Source organism: Phyllobates terribilis, unplaced genomic scaffold, assembly GCF_046119375.1.
Source record: "Phyllobates terribilis strain yellow unplaced genomic scaffold, ASM4611937v1 Scaffold_10__3_contigs__length_209671492, whole genome shotgun sequence".
Lineage (NCBI taxonomy): Eukaryota > Metazoa > Chordata > Amphibia > Anura > Dendrobatidae > Phyllobates > Phyllobates terribilis.
Genome location: NW_027362770.1, coordinates 128,901,318 through 128,918,615, shown reverse-complemented (window position 1 = coordinate 128,918,615; position 17,298 = coordinate 128,901,318). Strand labels below are relative to the sequence as shown.

The 17,298-nt window shown below is 45.7% G+C and overlaps 1 protein-coding gene across 3 annotated transcripts in view; it reads right to left on the bottom strand.

Moving 5' to 3' along the window:
- RNF213 (ring finger protein 213) overlaps window positions 1-17,298 on the bottom strand; it is a 271,043-nt gene that overhangs the window by 166,037 nt on the left and 87,708 nt on the right. For all 3 annotated transcript variants that reach the window (XM_073649777.1, XM_073649776.1, XM_073649778.1), the window contains exons 7-8: window positions 16,307-16,506; window positions 5,631-5,899 (exon numbers count right to left, since the gene is read on the bottom strand). In XM_073649777.1, coding sequence (XP_073505878.1) covers window positions 5,631-5,899; window positions 16,307-16,506 — 469 coding nt within the window. The remainder of the gene's footprint in view (window positions 1-5,630; window positions 5,900-16,306; window positions 16,507-17,298) is intronic.

The following is a 17,298-nucleotide window of genomic DNA, read 5'->3' as shown; positions in this document are numbered from 1 at the left end:
TCAAAACATAGGCACTCTCAACTCAACTTGCATGTATGTGGGGGAGTCATGAGGAATAGCTGTCAAGAGAGCGAAAGTCGACCAACATTCATCTGAAGCTTATGGGCAAGTTTATGGACAGCAGGAAAGGGTGGAAAAAATAGGAATTATTCCTACCGTCAATTCCGTTTCCAGGAGTCCATCATAACGGCACGACAGGAGTTAAGTCCTCTGTTCCTATAGGTACAGGAAACACATGAGAGGTTAAAAGTCCCCCCCACCCCTCATCACACCCTCAGTGTTTGTACTAATCATTTAAACCAGGATGGATGCAACTCTATTTTATTATATACATATACCAATGTTACATTCACATTAGTGTCAAGAGCAGGGGCGGGAAATATGGTGCAGTTATGATGGACTCATGGAAACGTAATTAACGATAGGAATAATTCCTATTTTACCAGTACGTCCATCATAACGGCACTACAGGAGACATACCAAATAAAAAAAATGGAACATTTAGGGCGGGACTACTGCCTGAAGGACTTTACGGCCATAGGCTAATTGTTGACTGGACAATACATTCAATTTATAATGTTTACTAAATGTGGATATATTGGACCAGGTTGCTGCCTGGTAAATTTGGCCCACTAATGCTCCCGCTTTCTCCGCCCAAGAAGCGGAGATTGCCCAAGTGGAATGAGCTTTAAGGGAAATTGGTGGATCCTTCTCCTCTGATTCATATGCAAGGGCGATAGTCCTTGTTAACCACCTTGCAAGGGTCGGCTTAGAAGCTTTTTTGCCTTTATTCACACCCGAGAATTGTAGAAACAGGTTTGAGTCCTTCCTCCAGGGGGCTGTGACTTCTATATACCGAATAACTGTCCTCCTGACATCCAAGGTATGGAAGGATTTTTCCTTTTCATTTTTGGGAAACTGGCAGAAAGATGGCAGTATTATTTCTTGATTCAGGTTAGTACTGGACACCACCTTAGGATGAAAGGAGAGATCCAGTTTAAGAACCAATCTCTCCTCCACGATCTTGAGGTATGGGTCCAGAACTGAGAGAGCCTGGATCTCACCTACCCGCTTCGCTGTGGTAACTGCCACAAGAAAGGCTGATTTCATAGAACGCAGGTCTACTGATGTTTCTTCCAGGGGTTCAAAGGGAGACTTACATAAAGCTCTCAACACAAGGTTCAGATCCCACGCTGGTACCAGACTCCTTATCGTAGGTCTTAAATGAGAAGTTGCTTTTATGAACCTGGATATCCATGGGTGGTCTATCAGGGAGTAGTCCAAGAAAGTACTTAGGGCCGCGATATGAACCTTTAACGTATTTGGTCTCAGACCCTTATCAAACTCCTGTTGGAGGAAATCCAGTATCTTTGGAATATTGGGGCGCAAAGAATTTCCCACAGACTCACCTAGAAAGCTACAGAACTGTCTCCAGATTCTAGAATAGATGGCTGACGTTACTGGTTTCCTACAGGCTTGGAGAGTTGTAATCACTCGATGAGAAAGGCCCTTAGAGGCTAGGATCCGCCTCTCAGGTTCCATGCCGTCAGCTGGAGGAATTGGATGTTCGGATGTAACAAGGGACCCTGCGATAGAAGATATTCTCTGGCTGGGAGCCTGAATGGGAGATCCACCGACATCCGGTGTAGCAGAGGAAACCTGCTCTTTTTGGGCCAGTAAGGCGCTATCAGGATAAGAGCTCCCTTCTCCTGTTGGATTTTCCTTAGTACTCTTGAGATGAGAGGGACTGGAGGAAAGGCGTACACCAGTTTTGTTCCCCATGATTGAGAAAGGGCATCTATTCCTTCTGGGCTGTCGGCCGGGTTCAAGGAGAAAAAGTGCTGCAGTTTCCGTTTTTTCCTGGTCGCGAACAGGTCTATAGACTGGGTGCCCCACTGTTGAATGATTTGATGAAAAACATCTGGATTTAGTTCCCAGTCTGAGGGCCCAACTCTTGCTCTGCTGAGAAAATCTGCTACCAAGTTTTCGGATCCCCTTAGATGAATAGCTGATATTGAAAGAACATTTCTCTCTGCCCAGTGGAAAATTCTTGCCGCCAAGGATTGCAACCATTTTCCTCTTGGACCTCCTTGTCGACGAAGAAACGAGACGGTAGTGCTGTTGTCTGAGAAAACTTTTACGTGGTTTCCTCTGAGCAAATGTTGACATCTTTGAAGAGATTCCCAGACTGCCATAAGCTCCCTGAAATTTGACGACCTGAGTTGTATCTCTTTGGGCCACATCCCTTGTAGATATCTGGTTCCTATGCTTGCATCCCAGCCCTTTTGGCTGGCATCCGTATAGATCTGGATTGAAGGAAGAAGGATCCAGTCTACTGCATTTTCTAAGCTCGAGGGGTCTGTCCACCAGGAAAGAGTTTTTTAGCTCCCTTGACAGTCTCATTTTTTTGTCTAATCCTGACGGTTGTCTGTTCCAAACTGACAGGATCGACTTCTGCAACGGTCTTGAACGGGCCTGTGCCCATTTTACGCTGGGGATGCATGAAGTCATCAAGCCTAAGATCCGCATTGCGTATCTGATTGAGGTAGTTTTTCGCTTCTCGAAGTTGTAAATTTCCAGTTTTATTTTTTCCCGTTTCTCCTGAGGCAAGGAGGACTTTTGAAGACTGGAATCTAAAAGTACTCCTAAGAATACCTTTGTGGTACTTGGTTGGAGGCTTGACTTCTCCCAGTTGATGTTCCACCCCAAACATTCCAGGGTTTTGATCGTGTGATCTAGTTGACTGAGACTCTGACTCGGCCACCAACAGTATATCGTCCAGGTAAGGGATAATTACAATCCCCTGTGTTCTTAAGAAGGCCGCTACTTCTGTCATAACCTTTGTAAATGTTCGGGGGGGCGAGGACAGACCGAATGGTAGGCAAGTGAACTGAAAGTGGTGCACTGTGTCCTCTTGCTCTAGAGCAAACCTTAGGTATTGCTGGTGACTTGGGTGAATTGGAACATGGTAATATGCATCCTTGATATCTAGGGTGCACATTACCGATCCCTTCTCCATCAATGGAATGGTGGATTTTATAGTCTCCATTTTGAACCTTTTGTATTCCACCCACTGGTTTAAGGGCTTGAGGTTTATAATCGTACGGCGTTTGCCTGAGGGTTTTAATACAGAGAAGACGGAGGAATAATGGCCTAAACCCTGCTCTGAAGGGGGAACCTGTTTTACCACGCGTAGGGATTGAAGGACTAATATATCCTGCCATAAACTTTTGAGATCTACGGGGGGAGCGAGGACGAGTGATTTGGAAATGATGAGGGGGAGTATGGGAAAAGTCTATCTTGTAACCTTCCCCTAATGAACGCTGGATCCATTGATTTTTTGTAATGGACGCCCACTTGTCCCGAAAGAAAAGAAGCCTGCCCCCTACCCCAATGGCGTCATGGTCTAGCTGGGGCCCCAAAGGAGAACTGATCTGCTCTGTCCTTTCCTCCCTTCCTGTAAGACCATCTCCCTGTCTTACCCTTACCCCTGTAATCTCGTTTGGAGGAGCGACGGGTTCCATGAAAGGGCCGGAATCTTTTAACCCTATCCTCGGGAAACCCTTTTTTCCTGTCGGATGCTCTCTCTAGGATCTCGTCAAACACTGGACCAAAGACCCGAGCACCCGAAAAGGTAATTGAGCACAGTTTATTCTTTGAGTGGCTATCCCCCGACCACATTTTTAGCCATATTGCCCGTCTAGCGGCATTAGATAGTACACTACATCTAGCTGCGAATCTGACAGATTCGGCCGAGGCATCAGCCATGAATTGCGTTGCCAGCTTTAACATGGGAAGAGAGTCTGATAGCATTTCTACAGGGGAGTCGGACCTAATTTGATCGGACAGCTCGTCCAACCAAAGGCACATGGATCTTGCCACTGAAGTGGCAGCGATATTTGATTCAATTATAGCTGCTGAGGCTTCCCATCTCCTCTTGAGCATGCTCTCAGCCTTCCTATCCATTGGGTCCTTGAGGCAAGACGAATCCTCAAAGGGGATAGATGTTTTTTTAGCCACTTTCGCTATTGGGACATCTACTTTAGGGATTTCCTCCCAAAGTTTGATGTCCTCCGGATTGAAAGGAAGATGGGATTTAAAGTCTCTTGGCACAATGAGTCTTTTCTCCACTTCTTCCCATTCCTCCATAATCATTGATTTTAAATGCTCATTTACAGGGAACACTCTATTTCTCTGAGTTCTCAGACCTGCGAACATTTCATATTGTCTGGAATGGGAGACCTGAGTGTCCTCCAAGTTCATAGTATTCCTAACGGACTTCAATAGTTCATCAGTATGTTCTGTAGAGAAGATATATTTCTGTACTCTGGACCTCCAGACGGATCATAGATCTTATATCCGTCAAAAAGGAAGCTTTTTCTTCCTTTAAGACCTCGGCTATACATTTTTTACACAGCCGCTTTTCATATGAGTCAGTCCTGAAGCTTCGTGTTACAGTCTACACATCGTCTTGATTTTTTGGAAGAAGATCCAGACCTCTGGGTTCCCCTATCCTAATCCATAAATAAATAAAAAAAGGACACAGGAGATTTACTATAAAAGACCTGTCCTAGATTATTCTAATTTTACCAAGACAAGGGCCTAAGGCTAAGGCTGTACTCACACTGCCCAGGGACTCTGAAGGGGCTTCTGACCGTGTAGGATTGGATTCCATGGTGTCAGAGTGTGTGTGGCTGAGGTGTAACCTTTTATAGGGTCTTACCTGATCCAGGTTGGTAGCCACGCCCCCAAAGATAACCGCCATTCTTAATGTGCCCTGGAGGCTCACCACTGGCTCCGGGCACCTGTGCGTTCTGGTCGCCAGAAGCCCCGCCTCCCGGCGCCGGAAGGAGAAGCCCATGTGGCGTGCGCTCCACCCTGGAACGCACGCCGGCCAAAGCAGATATCCGCTTTCCTGACTCCGCCTCCCGTCCGGAAGTCCCGCGCAGCGCTTGGCGTGCGCTCCACCCTGGAAAGCACACCGGCCCAAAGCGGATGTCCGCATTTCTGACTCCGCCTCCCGGCCGGAAGTATCGGCTCCCATACACAGCGCTCCTCCATGGAGCGCACGCCGGCCCTTCAGAACAACGCCGGCGGGTCAGTGCAACGCTCAGTGCCCCTATCCGGGGGATACAGCGGCAAGCGGCGGTTTTCTGGCTGAAGGACCCCCGCAGTGGGGTATCAGCATGGAGCCTCTGGACCAAAGGAAGGGGAGAGTTCTCAGACCCCACCCGATCCCCCTGGCTCTCAGGTAACTTCTGTCTTCAGAGAACCTCTCCATAGCGTCCTGTCCTGCTAGGGACAGGAAAAACACTGAGGGTGTGATGAAGAGGGGGGGGGGGGGGGCTTTTAACCTCTCATGTGTTTCCTGTCCCAAGAGGAGCAGAGGACTTAACTCCTGTCGTGCCGTTATGATGGACGTACTGGTAAAAAAACACTAAATATTTAGGATACATATTATTACCACTAGATAAGCAGTAGATAAGGTATAGAGGCAGGGATTATAATTTTTATTTCTTGTAGTGATAGATAAATCTCATTTATACCAAACTGGAAATCCACCTTAATTAATGCTGCCACTGCCCCTGAAATATTTTGTACATTTTAATAAATAACTCCACAACAAATACCTTTTCTTTGTTATATTCATGATCACGCCATTGATATGATGTCAAAATTGACTGTGTAGATGCGTGGTGAAATTGCTTCAGTTGTTCAAAAAAGCCTAACAAATTGATTTCATCGCAGGTCGCAAGAATACTGTAAATGCCGCTGACCATGATTTCGCCTGCCTTTCTTTTTGCTTCGCAAACGGATTTGTATTCATCTTTCCAGAACTTGATTCTATCTAAGAAACTCTCATTTTTTCTAAGGCACACATCATCATACTGATGCCACTCTGAAAAGTAAAAATGAAACTCATTAATTCCACTTGAAGTCAGATTCACCTTCCTGAGAATACCATACCAACAGTCTGAATAATGCTTTGGTGACAAGATTTTTAGCAACAGAAACTCAGACAGGTACACATGTACCTACTCTATAAAGCCATCACAGGGCCTGTTCACCCAGGCTCACCACAAGGGTAGATACAAGAAAATCTTATCACAGCAGATGAGGATTAGGCTGTGGGCCCACGATGCGTTTTTAATGCGTTTCCACAGCGTTTTCGCAGCTGCGGAAACGTATTAAAAACGCATGGTAGAAGGCCTGCCATGTTCCCCAATGATAATCCGCATGTGCTGTGCACATGATGCGGAAATTTCCGCTGCGGATTATCATTGCGGGAAAAAACGCAGCACTACCAATTATTTTGCGGAAGCACTGCGTTTTCGCCGCCATTGACTTGCATTAGAACGCGCCAATTCCGCAAGACTGCATCTGTACTTGCGTAATTGGCCCGTTCTAATGTGCGGATGGTACCCGGGTGTGGAGGACAGGAGACTCTCCTCCAGACCCAGGTACCATAGAAACTGTAAAAAAAGAATAAAATAAAAAATAAAGATTATATTCACCTTCCGACGGCCCCCGGTCTCCTTCCCGTGCTTGCTGACGGCAGGTCTTTCAGTGCAGTGTCCCGCGTTCAGCTGGCAGCCAGGAAGGAGCGCAGCAACACATGCTGGGCCATCGGAAGGCAAGTATAGGTTTATTTTTTTATTTTTAACCATTCTAAAGGTCCCACTATATAAATCCATGCCGTTTGCATGGATTTATATAGTGTGACATAGTTGTCAAGCACTTTCCAAGTGATGCAAAAATCGCTTTGAAAGCGCTTGTCAATCCGCATGCGGAAATGCATGTGAAGAACGCTTCACATCCGCTTGTCCCTGGCAGGAAAAACGCATGTACAATCCGCATGTATAATCCTCATGTATTTCGCAGGAAAACCGCATGTACAATCAGCATGCGTTTTTTCTGCCAGGGAGATGCAGAAATGCTGCAGAAATTTTCTACTTCATTTCTGCAACGTGGGCGCATAGCCTTACACAGATTGTTCTCTCACAGTGATAATGAAGAAGATGCCAATTCAGACTTCCTGGCTCTATGCCTATAATCTGATAGTATACAGTGGCATGTAAAAGTTTGGGCACCCCTGGTCAAAATTACTGTTATTTTGCACAGTTAAGCAAGCTGAAGATGAAATGATCTCTAAAAGGCCTAAAGTTAAATATGACACATTTCTTTCGTATTTTAGGTGTATGTATATATAAAATAAATAAATATATATATATATAAATATCTATCTATAAACATCTATCTATATGTGTACCTATAAAAATGTATATTATACATACATACATACAGTATAGACCGAAAGTTTGGACACACCTTCTCATTTAAAGATTTTTCTGCATTTTCTTGGCTATGAAAATTGTACATTCACACTGAAGGCATCAAAACTATGAATTAACACATGTGGAATTATATACTTAACAAAAAAGTGTGAAACAACTGAAAATATGTCTTATATTCTAGGTTCTTCAAAGTAGCCACCTTTTGCTTTGATGACTGCTTTGCACACTCTTGGCATTCTCTTGATGAGCTTCAAGAGGTAGTCACCGGAAATGGTTTTCACTTCACAGGTGTGCCCTGTCAGGTTTAATAAGTGGGATTTCTTGCCTTATAAATGGGGTTGGGACCATCAGTTGTGTTGAGCAGAAGTCTGGTGGATACACAGCTGATAGTCCTACTGAATAGACTGTTAGAATTTGTATTATGGCAAGAAAAAAGCAGCTAAGTAAAGAAAAACGAGTGGCCATCATTACTTTAAAAAATGAAGGTCAGTCAGTCCGAAAAATTGGGAAAACTTTGAAAGTGTCCCCAAGTGCAGTTGCAAAAACCATAAAGCGCTACAAAGAAACTGGCTCACATGAGGACTGCCCCAGGAAAGGAAGACCAAGAGTCACTTCTGCTTCTGAGGATAAATTTATCCGAGTCACCAGCCTCAGAAATCGCAGGTTAACAGCAGCTCAGATTAGAGACCAGGTCAATGCCACACAGAGATCTAGCAGCAAACACATCTCTACAACAACTGTTAAGAGGAGACATTGTGTAGCAGGCCTTCACGGTAAAATAGCTGCTAGGAAACCACTGCAAAGGACAGGCAACAAGGAGAAGAGACTTGTTTGGGCTAAAGAACACAAGGAATGGACATTAGACCAGTGGAAATCTCTACTTTGGTCTGATGAGTCCAAATTTGAGATCTTTGGTTCCAACCACCGTGTCTTTGTGCAACGCAGAAAAGGTGAACGGATGGACTCTACATGCCTGGTTCCCACCGTGAAGCATGGAGGAGGCGGTGTGATGGTGTGGGGGTGCTTTGCTGGTGACACTGTTGGGGATTTATTCAAAATTGAAGGCATACTGAACCAGCATGGCTACCACAGCATCTTGCAGCGGCATGCTATTCCGTCCGGTTTGCGTTTAGTTGGACCATCATTTATTTTTCAACAGGACAATGACCCCAAACACACCTCCAGGCTGTGTAAGGGCTATTTGACCAAGAAGGCGAGTGAAGGGGTGCTACACCAGATGACCTGGCCTCCACAGTCACCAGACCTGAACCCAATCGAGATGGTTTGGGGTGAGCTGGACCGCAGAGTGAAGGCAAAAGGGCCAACAAGTGCTAAGCATCTCTGGGAACTCCTTCAAGATTGTTGGAAGACCATTTCCGGTGACTACCTCTTGAAGCTAATCAAGAGAATGCCAAGAGTGTGCAAAGCAGTCATCAAAGCAAAAGGTGGCTACTTTGAAGAACCTAGAATATAAGACATATTTTCAGTTGTTTCACACTTTTTTGTTAAGTATGTAATTCCACATGTGTTAATTCATAGTTTTGATGCCTTCAGTGTGAATGTACAATTTTCATAATCATGAAAATACAGAAAAATCTTTAAATGAGAAGGTGTGTCCAAACTTTTGGTCTGTACTGTATATATTTACACACACATACTGTGACAGTCACTGGTATGATTTACGAGGGGATGATGCATGTGTCGCACAGGTTGCCTGTGTGAACTGAAACCAATGGACTTTCTGTACTGGTGGGTTAACTCACTTAAAGGGTGTGGTTTTAGGGGAAAGACGTCATTCCCCATACCTTCACCTCCGGGTGTGGCTGAAGAACATTTAAATGTTCAGTCCTATTTTTTTCGTCTGTGTTGTGTTTGGAGAAGGAAGGTCTCCAGACAGGACAGCCATAGCTCAGGAGGGAGCTGAAGGCTGGACATAGCCGGTGTGGGCGAACCGCACACACATATATGGACTGTGCTACAGTTTATCTTTTGTTTTGTTGTTTTGCCAAGTAAGGCTGTGTTTATTTTGCTGGAGTGCAGAGCTTTATGCTATTAAGAAAGCCAGCAAAGAAAACCCAGGTTCCTGAGTTTACTTCCAGAAATGGCCGAGCGAGTCGTCCTACCACAGTTGGTGGAGAATGCGGGCAAGGTTCCAGGAACACGTGTACCTGTATCTACAGAGACCGGTGGATGTCCTGGGTGAAGGAAGCCAGCCAACCAGAGAAGTCAGGCAGCATGGAGGAGCTTATTAAGCACCTGGTGCAGAGACAACAACAGATGCACCAGCAGCTCTTGCAGAGCCAGCAGAGCATGCAGCAGAGCCAGCAGCATCATCAGGAGACAACCAAACTGTTGATGCAACAGATCCAGATGCAGCAAAAGTCACAGCAGCAGTACCAGCAGGATCAACAAAAGCACCAGCAGATACAGCTTCTGGCGGACGCCATTCAGGGCAGAGCAACCGCCCCACCCCCAGGGCCAACTGATGACTCCCATGTCAGGAAGACGGTAAGACAGGCCATGCAGAAAATGACCACCGGGGATGATGTAGAAGCATTTTTTCTGACTGTCTTTGAGAGGGTGGCTGATTGGTAGAGACTTCCACCAGAACAGTGGGTGGAGGTTCTGGCACCATATTTGTCAGGTAAACCCCACAAGGCATATTACGGCTTGCCACTGCAGGATGCCAAGGAATACACCAAGCTAAAGACAGAAATCTTAGCAGGCCTGGGAGTGAATATGGCGGTGAGAGCCCAACGAGTCCACCACTGGGCGTATACCAGCGACAAACCCCCTCGCTCGCAGATGTTTGACCTACTGCATCTCGTTCAGAAGTGGTTGTAACCAGAGTCCTCCACTCCGGCCCAGATGGTTGAGCGGGTGGTGATTGATAAGATTCGTGCACTCCCTTCCCAAGTCGGTAAAGACTTGGGTTGCCCAGGGCGATCCCCAGAACGCAGATGACTTCTTCGGCCTGGTAGAGAGGTATCAGGTGGTTGAGAAATCCCTCGGGAAACTGGATATAGTCACTTTTCTGTACTGGGATACCCAAAAATGGGGCGGGCTCACCACGGAAGGGGTCTAGAGCCACCGCTGGAGGGGCGTCCCACTCCCACTAGTCTGTTGGCAGTGTCACAACCCTGGACACGTAGCTGCAAGGTGTCATATGTCCCCTGAGCCTATGGACTGCATCCTAGGAAGACAGGGTTCCTATTATGCTTATCCACCCTGCAGTGCGGACTGTCGACCCGGCGAGGGGCCGCAGGCATGTGCCATATCCATTAATGGAGTAAAGGTGCTTGGACTGTTGGACTCTGGTGACCTTAATCAGAGCTACCCTTCCCCACCAGTTGATCCCTTCCAAAACTGTGGGCGTTCGGTGCATCCATGGCGACACCAAGGACTATCCCGTGGCCGCAATGACAGTGGGACCAGACAGTGGTGCCCAGTCCCACGAGGTTGGGATGGTTAAGGACCTGATACATCCCGTCATACTGGGCCGTGATTTTTCTTTATTTTGGGACTTGTGGGGAAGGGAAACGGACTAAGTAGCATGGGGAAAAGCCTGGTCCCTGGAGAAGAAGCCCTGACGAAGTCTCAAGTGGATGAGTTCCCACTGTGCATCCTTGCCGGCGATGAGGGCGAGACGGTGACTGAGGAGGCCGACCTCGCTGAGTTAGATGTGTCAGGAGAAAACTTTGGGACTGCACAAGTTCGAGACCTGACCTTAAAAGGGGGCATTTGACCAGGTTAATGTATGTAATGGGGTTGCCCAAGAGCCGGGGGTCGATACCAGGTTCCTCCTCTTTGCAGTTTAGGGGGAGTTGCTATATCAGGTGGCTAAACTAAGGGAAGGTGAGACTAAGGAACAGCTGTTAGTGCCGGGACCATACCGACGGAGGGTAGCGGATATGGCACACTCACATATTCTGTGGGGACACCTAGGGGTGGAAAAAACTCAGGAGAGAATAGTGAGGAGGTTTTATTTGCCAGGATGTTACTGGGAGATCTTAAACTATTATAGTTCCTACCCCACCTGCCAGATAACCACGCCCACCTCTCACTTCCGTAGCCCCTTAGTTCCCCTACCTGTGATAGAAGTTCCCTTTGAGAGGATTGCCATGGACCTCGTGGGCCCCTTAGTTAAATCGGCCCGGGGCCACCAATATATCTGGGTCATCATGGACTATGCGACCCGGTACCCTGAAGCGGTACCCTTAAGGAACTTGTCTAGTAGGAGCATAGCTCGGGAACTTGTCCACATTTTTGCCAGGACCGGCATGCCAAGGAAATCCTGATGGACCAAGGAACCTCGTTCATGAGCAAGGTGATGAAGGAGCTGTGTAAAGTGCTTTGAATTGCCCAGTTGCGAACCTCCGTTTACTATCCGAAGACTGATGTCCTGGTGGAGCGCTTTAATAAGACTCAAAGCAATGCTCAAAAAGGTAGTCGAGAAGGATGGTCGAGACTGGGACTATCAGCTTCCGTTTCTACTGTTTTCCGTCAGGGAAGTTCCCCAAGTTTCCACTGGCTTCTCTCCATTTGAGCTTCTGTATGTCGTGCATCCAAGGGGTTTCCTAGATATCACCAAGGAAACCTGGGATGCCGAGGTCACCCCCCACCGGAGCATCATCGAACTTGTCGCCCAGTTACAGGAGAGAATGGCGAAAGTGATGCCCATCGTGAAGGAACATCTCCTCTGGGCGCAGGAAGCCCAGGTGAGGGTGTATAACCGGTTGGCAAGGCTGAGACAACTCCAGCCTGGGGATCGCGTTTTAGTCCTCATTCCCACTGTCGAGAGTAAATTCTTGGCCAAGTGGCAAGGCACGTATGGGGTGGTGGATAAACTCAGTGAAGTGAACTACCAAGTCCACCAGCCTGGCCGAAGAAAGCAGCACCAAGTATTGCATGTGAACTTGCTCAAGCCGTGGCGAGACAAGGAACCGGTGGAAACTCCTTGCCTGGGAGCCACTCTTGAAGGCAAAGTGGAAGACGTCACTATAGCAGAGACTATCGCCGGCCCAGAAGCAACAATGTCGAGAACTACTACAGCGAAATCAGGAGTTGTTCTCAGAGTCGCAGAGGCATACTCAGGTGGTAGAGCATGAAGTACTTACAGAGCCACATGTAAGAGTGAATCTAAAGCCATACCAGATTCTGAAAGCAAGCCGAAAGGTGATCTCTGACAAGGTAAAGAGGATGTTAGACCTCGGGGTAATAGAGGAGTCAAAGAGTGGGTGGGCGAGCCCAATCGTCCTCGTGCCAAAACCCAATGGAGAATGGACATTTTGTAATTACTACCGCCGTCTGAATGAGGTATCCAAGTGTGACGCGTACCCGATGCCCCTCGTCGACGAACTCATAGAGAGGCTTGGACCAGCGAGGTACATCACCACTCTTGACCTGACGAAGGGCTACTTGCAGATCCCCAGGTCTCAGACAGCCAAGGAGAAGACGGCTTTCTCAACACCTGATGGGTGCTTTCAATATACTCGGATGCCGTTCGGACTACAGGGGGCCCCAGCCACCTTCCAGAGGGCTATGGATCGGATCCTTGCCCCACATAAGAATTATGCCGCAGCCTATCTTGACGACATTGTAGTCTTTAGCCCAGACTGGGCTAGTCATCTACCTAAGCTACATGCTGTTCTGGATGCTCTAAGGAAGGCGGGATTTACTATCAATCCGAAAAAATGCTGTTTAGAAATGATTTTTAGAGATGATGTTAACTGCTCGCAATAACAGTAATTTTGACCAGGGGTGGCCAAACTTTTACATGCCACTGTACATTTCTTTTTTCCTTTTTAAAAAAGGTATAACTTCTGATGCTAAATGCTTATAAATGCTGTGCTAAGGCATCACGGGACTGACAGGATAATAGAGAAAAATACTCAACTAATCAAGTCAGAATACAATGCCCAGCGAGGCCCGTCCAAAGCTGCCAGCCTCGTCACAATGTTTTCTGCCTTGACTGGCTTGAGAACCCGGGTTAGGGCTCGCTCACACGAGGGTATAACACGGCTGAGAGCTATGTGTTGTTTTATGAGATAGCACCTGGACCAATGTTATACTATAGGGCAGTGCAGATCTGCAATTTTTATCTCATGCCGATTCGGTATAACAAAAAAAAAAAAAAAAAAGTAGCAGCAAGCTATGAGTGGTTAAGGAATTTGGAATTCGAAAGCTGCGATCTCATGGTGCCCTGTCTGTGTACTTTCTTGTGCGTCCTCCTCTGCCCATGAGCTATAGTATGATCAGACCATGTTCCTGCACGGTCAGACACAGCCATTACACAGTACACAGCAGGGGCACATTTATAAGATTATCTCAGCACAGGAACATTTTTTTAAACACATCCAATTGTGGAATTTATCTTTATTCCAAGACCTGTTGATTAAAATTTACTTTTGTTCGTGGGCAAACCCCTTTACCTTGGAGGGTGTCGTTCACTGCCTGGACAAGATTGGTTCTTAACATCTGAGACCAGATAATGTCCTGCTTGAATTCAGACTCTGAATCAGAGGTGTCCTCTGAGGATTCGGACTGGGTAGGGGGAGAAGCGGTTTTATCTGCAGTGTCTTGGGAATGTTCCAATATGCAGGATAGGGTCTGTAGGAAGAGATCCTATGTCTATTGTGAAATGGAGTCAGAAAGAACTGACGGTCCTAATTAGGCTAAAAAACATTGACAGGCAAGCTTGGCTCGTAAGAACTCCATGGACTAGACCAGGGGTGGGCAATTAATTTAGCCCAAGGGGCCACATGAGAAATACTGAATGTCTCGAGCAGAGACCGTTGGAAGGCGGTGATGAATGGCAAAAACAGAGGTTGGCTTGTCCAGCTTGATCCAAATAAGTTAAAATTAGCACTTTATTTCAAACATTAAAAATCCATAGTGGTGAGTGGATACTGAATATAAACACGTTTCAAACATTATATCCATTCTTAATCATGATGAAATACCATAGGGAGATACACCGTTGTAGAAGGCACGGTGTATCCTTCTTGGGGGGACTGTAAGGACATCTACATCTACGTTACCTAACAAATAAACTAAAAAAAATTAAAAAGAGTAAAAAAATGTGTCTAAATCCCACAGATGCTAGGTAAATCTGATCCTAGGATAGGGTATAGCCCACCATGTTGAGCCAATACTTTCAACCAGTATCAAGCCTCCTAGTTGCAGGGTGTCTACCCATGGTCCCGTGTCAGCCACTGCTATCAATGTGAAATTATTTTTGTTCACTTCTCTGCTGAGGGCAAAACTGTACAGTCATGGCCAAAAGTATTCAGAATGAGACAAATAGTAATTTTTCCAAAGTTTACTGCTTCATTTTTTGTAATGGCAATTTGCATATACTCCTGAATGTCAAAGAGTGATCAGCTTAACAGGAATTACTGTACTTGCAAAGTCAATATTTGCCCAGAAAATGAACTTTAACCCCCAAAACACATTTCAACATCATTGCAGTCCTGCCTTAAAAGGAGCAGCTAATATCGTTTTAGTGATTGATCCATTAACACAGGTGTGGGTGTTGATGAGGACAGGGCTGGCGATCAATCAGTCATGATTAAGTAAGAATGACATCACTGGACACTTTAAAAGGAGGCTGGTTCTTGGTATCATTGTTTCTCTTCAGTTAACCATGGTTATCTCTAAAGAAACACGTGCAGCCATCATTGCACTGCACAAAAATGGCCTAACAGGGAAGAGTATCGCAGCTACAAAGATTGCACCTCAGTCAACAATCTATCGCATCATCAAGAACTTCAAGGAGAGAGCTTCCATTGTTGTCAAAAAGGCTCCAGGGCGCCCAAGAAAGACCAGCAAGCGCCAGGATCGTATCTTAAAACTGTTTCAGCTGCGGGATCGGACTACCAGCAGTGCCGAGCTTGCTCAGGAATGGCAGCAGGCTGGTGTGAGTGCTTCTGCACGCACTGTGAGGCGGAGACTCTTTGAGCAAGGGCTGGTTTCAAGGAGGGCAGCAAAGAAGCCACTTCTCTCCAGAAAAAACATCAGGGACCGACTGATATTCTGCAAAAGGTACAGGGAGTGGACTGCTGAGGACTGGGGCAAAGTCATTTTCTCTGATGAATCCCCTTTTCGATTGTTTGGGACATCTGGAAAACAGCTTATTCGGAGAAGAAGAGGTGAGCGCTACCACCAGTCTTGTCTCATGCCAACTGTAAAGCATCCTGAAACCATTCATGTGTGGGGTTGCTTCTCAGCCAAGGGAATCGGCTCACTCACAGTCTTGCCTAAAAACACAGCCATGAATAAAGAATGGTACCAGAATGTCCTCCAAGAGCCACTTCTCCCAACCGTCCAAGAGCAGTTTGGCGCCCAACAATGCCTTTTCCAGCATGATGGAGCACCTTGCCATAAAGCAAAGGTGATAACTAAATGGCTCATGGAACAAAACATAGAGATTTTGGGTCCATGGCCTGGAAACTCCCCAGATCTTAATCCCATTGAGAACTTGTGGTCAATCATCAAGAGACGGGTGGACAAACAAAAACCAACAAATTCTGGCAAAATGCAAGCATTGATTATGCAAGAATGGACTGCTATCAGTCAGGATTTGGTCCAAAAGTTGATTGAGAGCATGCCAGGGAGAATTACAGAGGTCTTGAAGAAGAAGGGGCAACACTGCAAATATTGACTTGCTGCATTAACTCATTCTAACTGTCAATATAACCTATTGGTACTCATAATATGATTGCAATTATATTTCTGTATGTGATATAAACATCAGACAAACACTAATAAAAACCAGAGGCCAGCAGATCATGTGAAAATATAATTTTGGTGTCATTCTCAAAACTTTTGGCCATGACTGTATGTGGGTTTTGCAGACTCAACATGTAATTAAGATTATTATTATCATCCTGCCAAAAGTAAGGAATTAAAACACAAAGTATATTACCAAGTTGTATGAGTTTTTATTAATACTATATATCGATTAATCATTATGTATATAATAACATAGTATGGTATATGCAGAATCTCACCTCCTTTAAAAAGACAGTGTGATGGCATAAAAAGACAACGGTTGATGATTACGGATTTGTCTTCATTTTCACAGTAAATGTACTCATACTCCGTGCGTCCACGACCTTGTACAACATACTTGTATGGGATCTTTTTGTCCATATTGTCCCTGGAAACATGAGTGTGTCCTTCATACAAATATCCAAAGTCCTTGATCTCTCTGCAAATAAAAATGAAATAAATAGATGAATCAAGAATCAAATTAAAGGGAATCTGTCACCCCCTGGAACTTTTCAGACCTCTAATATGGGCATACAGGTGACAGAAATGTGAATCTATACTTACCTGTATGTCCCATATTAGAGGTCTTGTGGCTGTGAAATTGCTTTTTATTTCTTGTGGCTTACGATGTGTTCCCGTTCGGGGTACGGGAAGAAATCCCACCTTTTTGTTTAATTAAAATATTTCTCCCCTCCCCTGCACGTCACAGTGCCCTATGAAGTGAAGTTCCCATGGCCGGATCCTGCGCCTGTGCACTTCACCTTCTTTCGCAAGGCGCACTTCCCTGCCCGTCTGTGTACAAGTGTAGAGCAGGGATCTAGTGGGCAGGCGCTGGGAAGTCAGAGTGACTCGCCGGCGCCTGCACATTAGATCCTTGCTCTACAAGGCTACACAGACAGAAGGGAAATGCGCCTTATTTAATTATTTTTTTTAGCAATTCTTGGCTGCTTTTATACACAAAGCTTTGTACCGTGTCAATTTTCATTTTTGTGCTTTCGTCTTTTTTTCTACTGTTATTTATTTTTTTAACAAGCCATATGAGAGCTTGTATTTTGTGGAATGAGTTGTAGTTTTGAATGACACTATTTAATTTACCATACAATGTACAATGAGTGAAAATCTGATAAAATGACAATTTCTTGCTTTTTTGGAGGTTTTGTTTTATAGTGTTTATTATGTAGCAAGAGTTACCCGACAACAAAATTTTCCAGGTCAATATGAGCACGCTGAA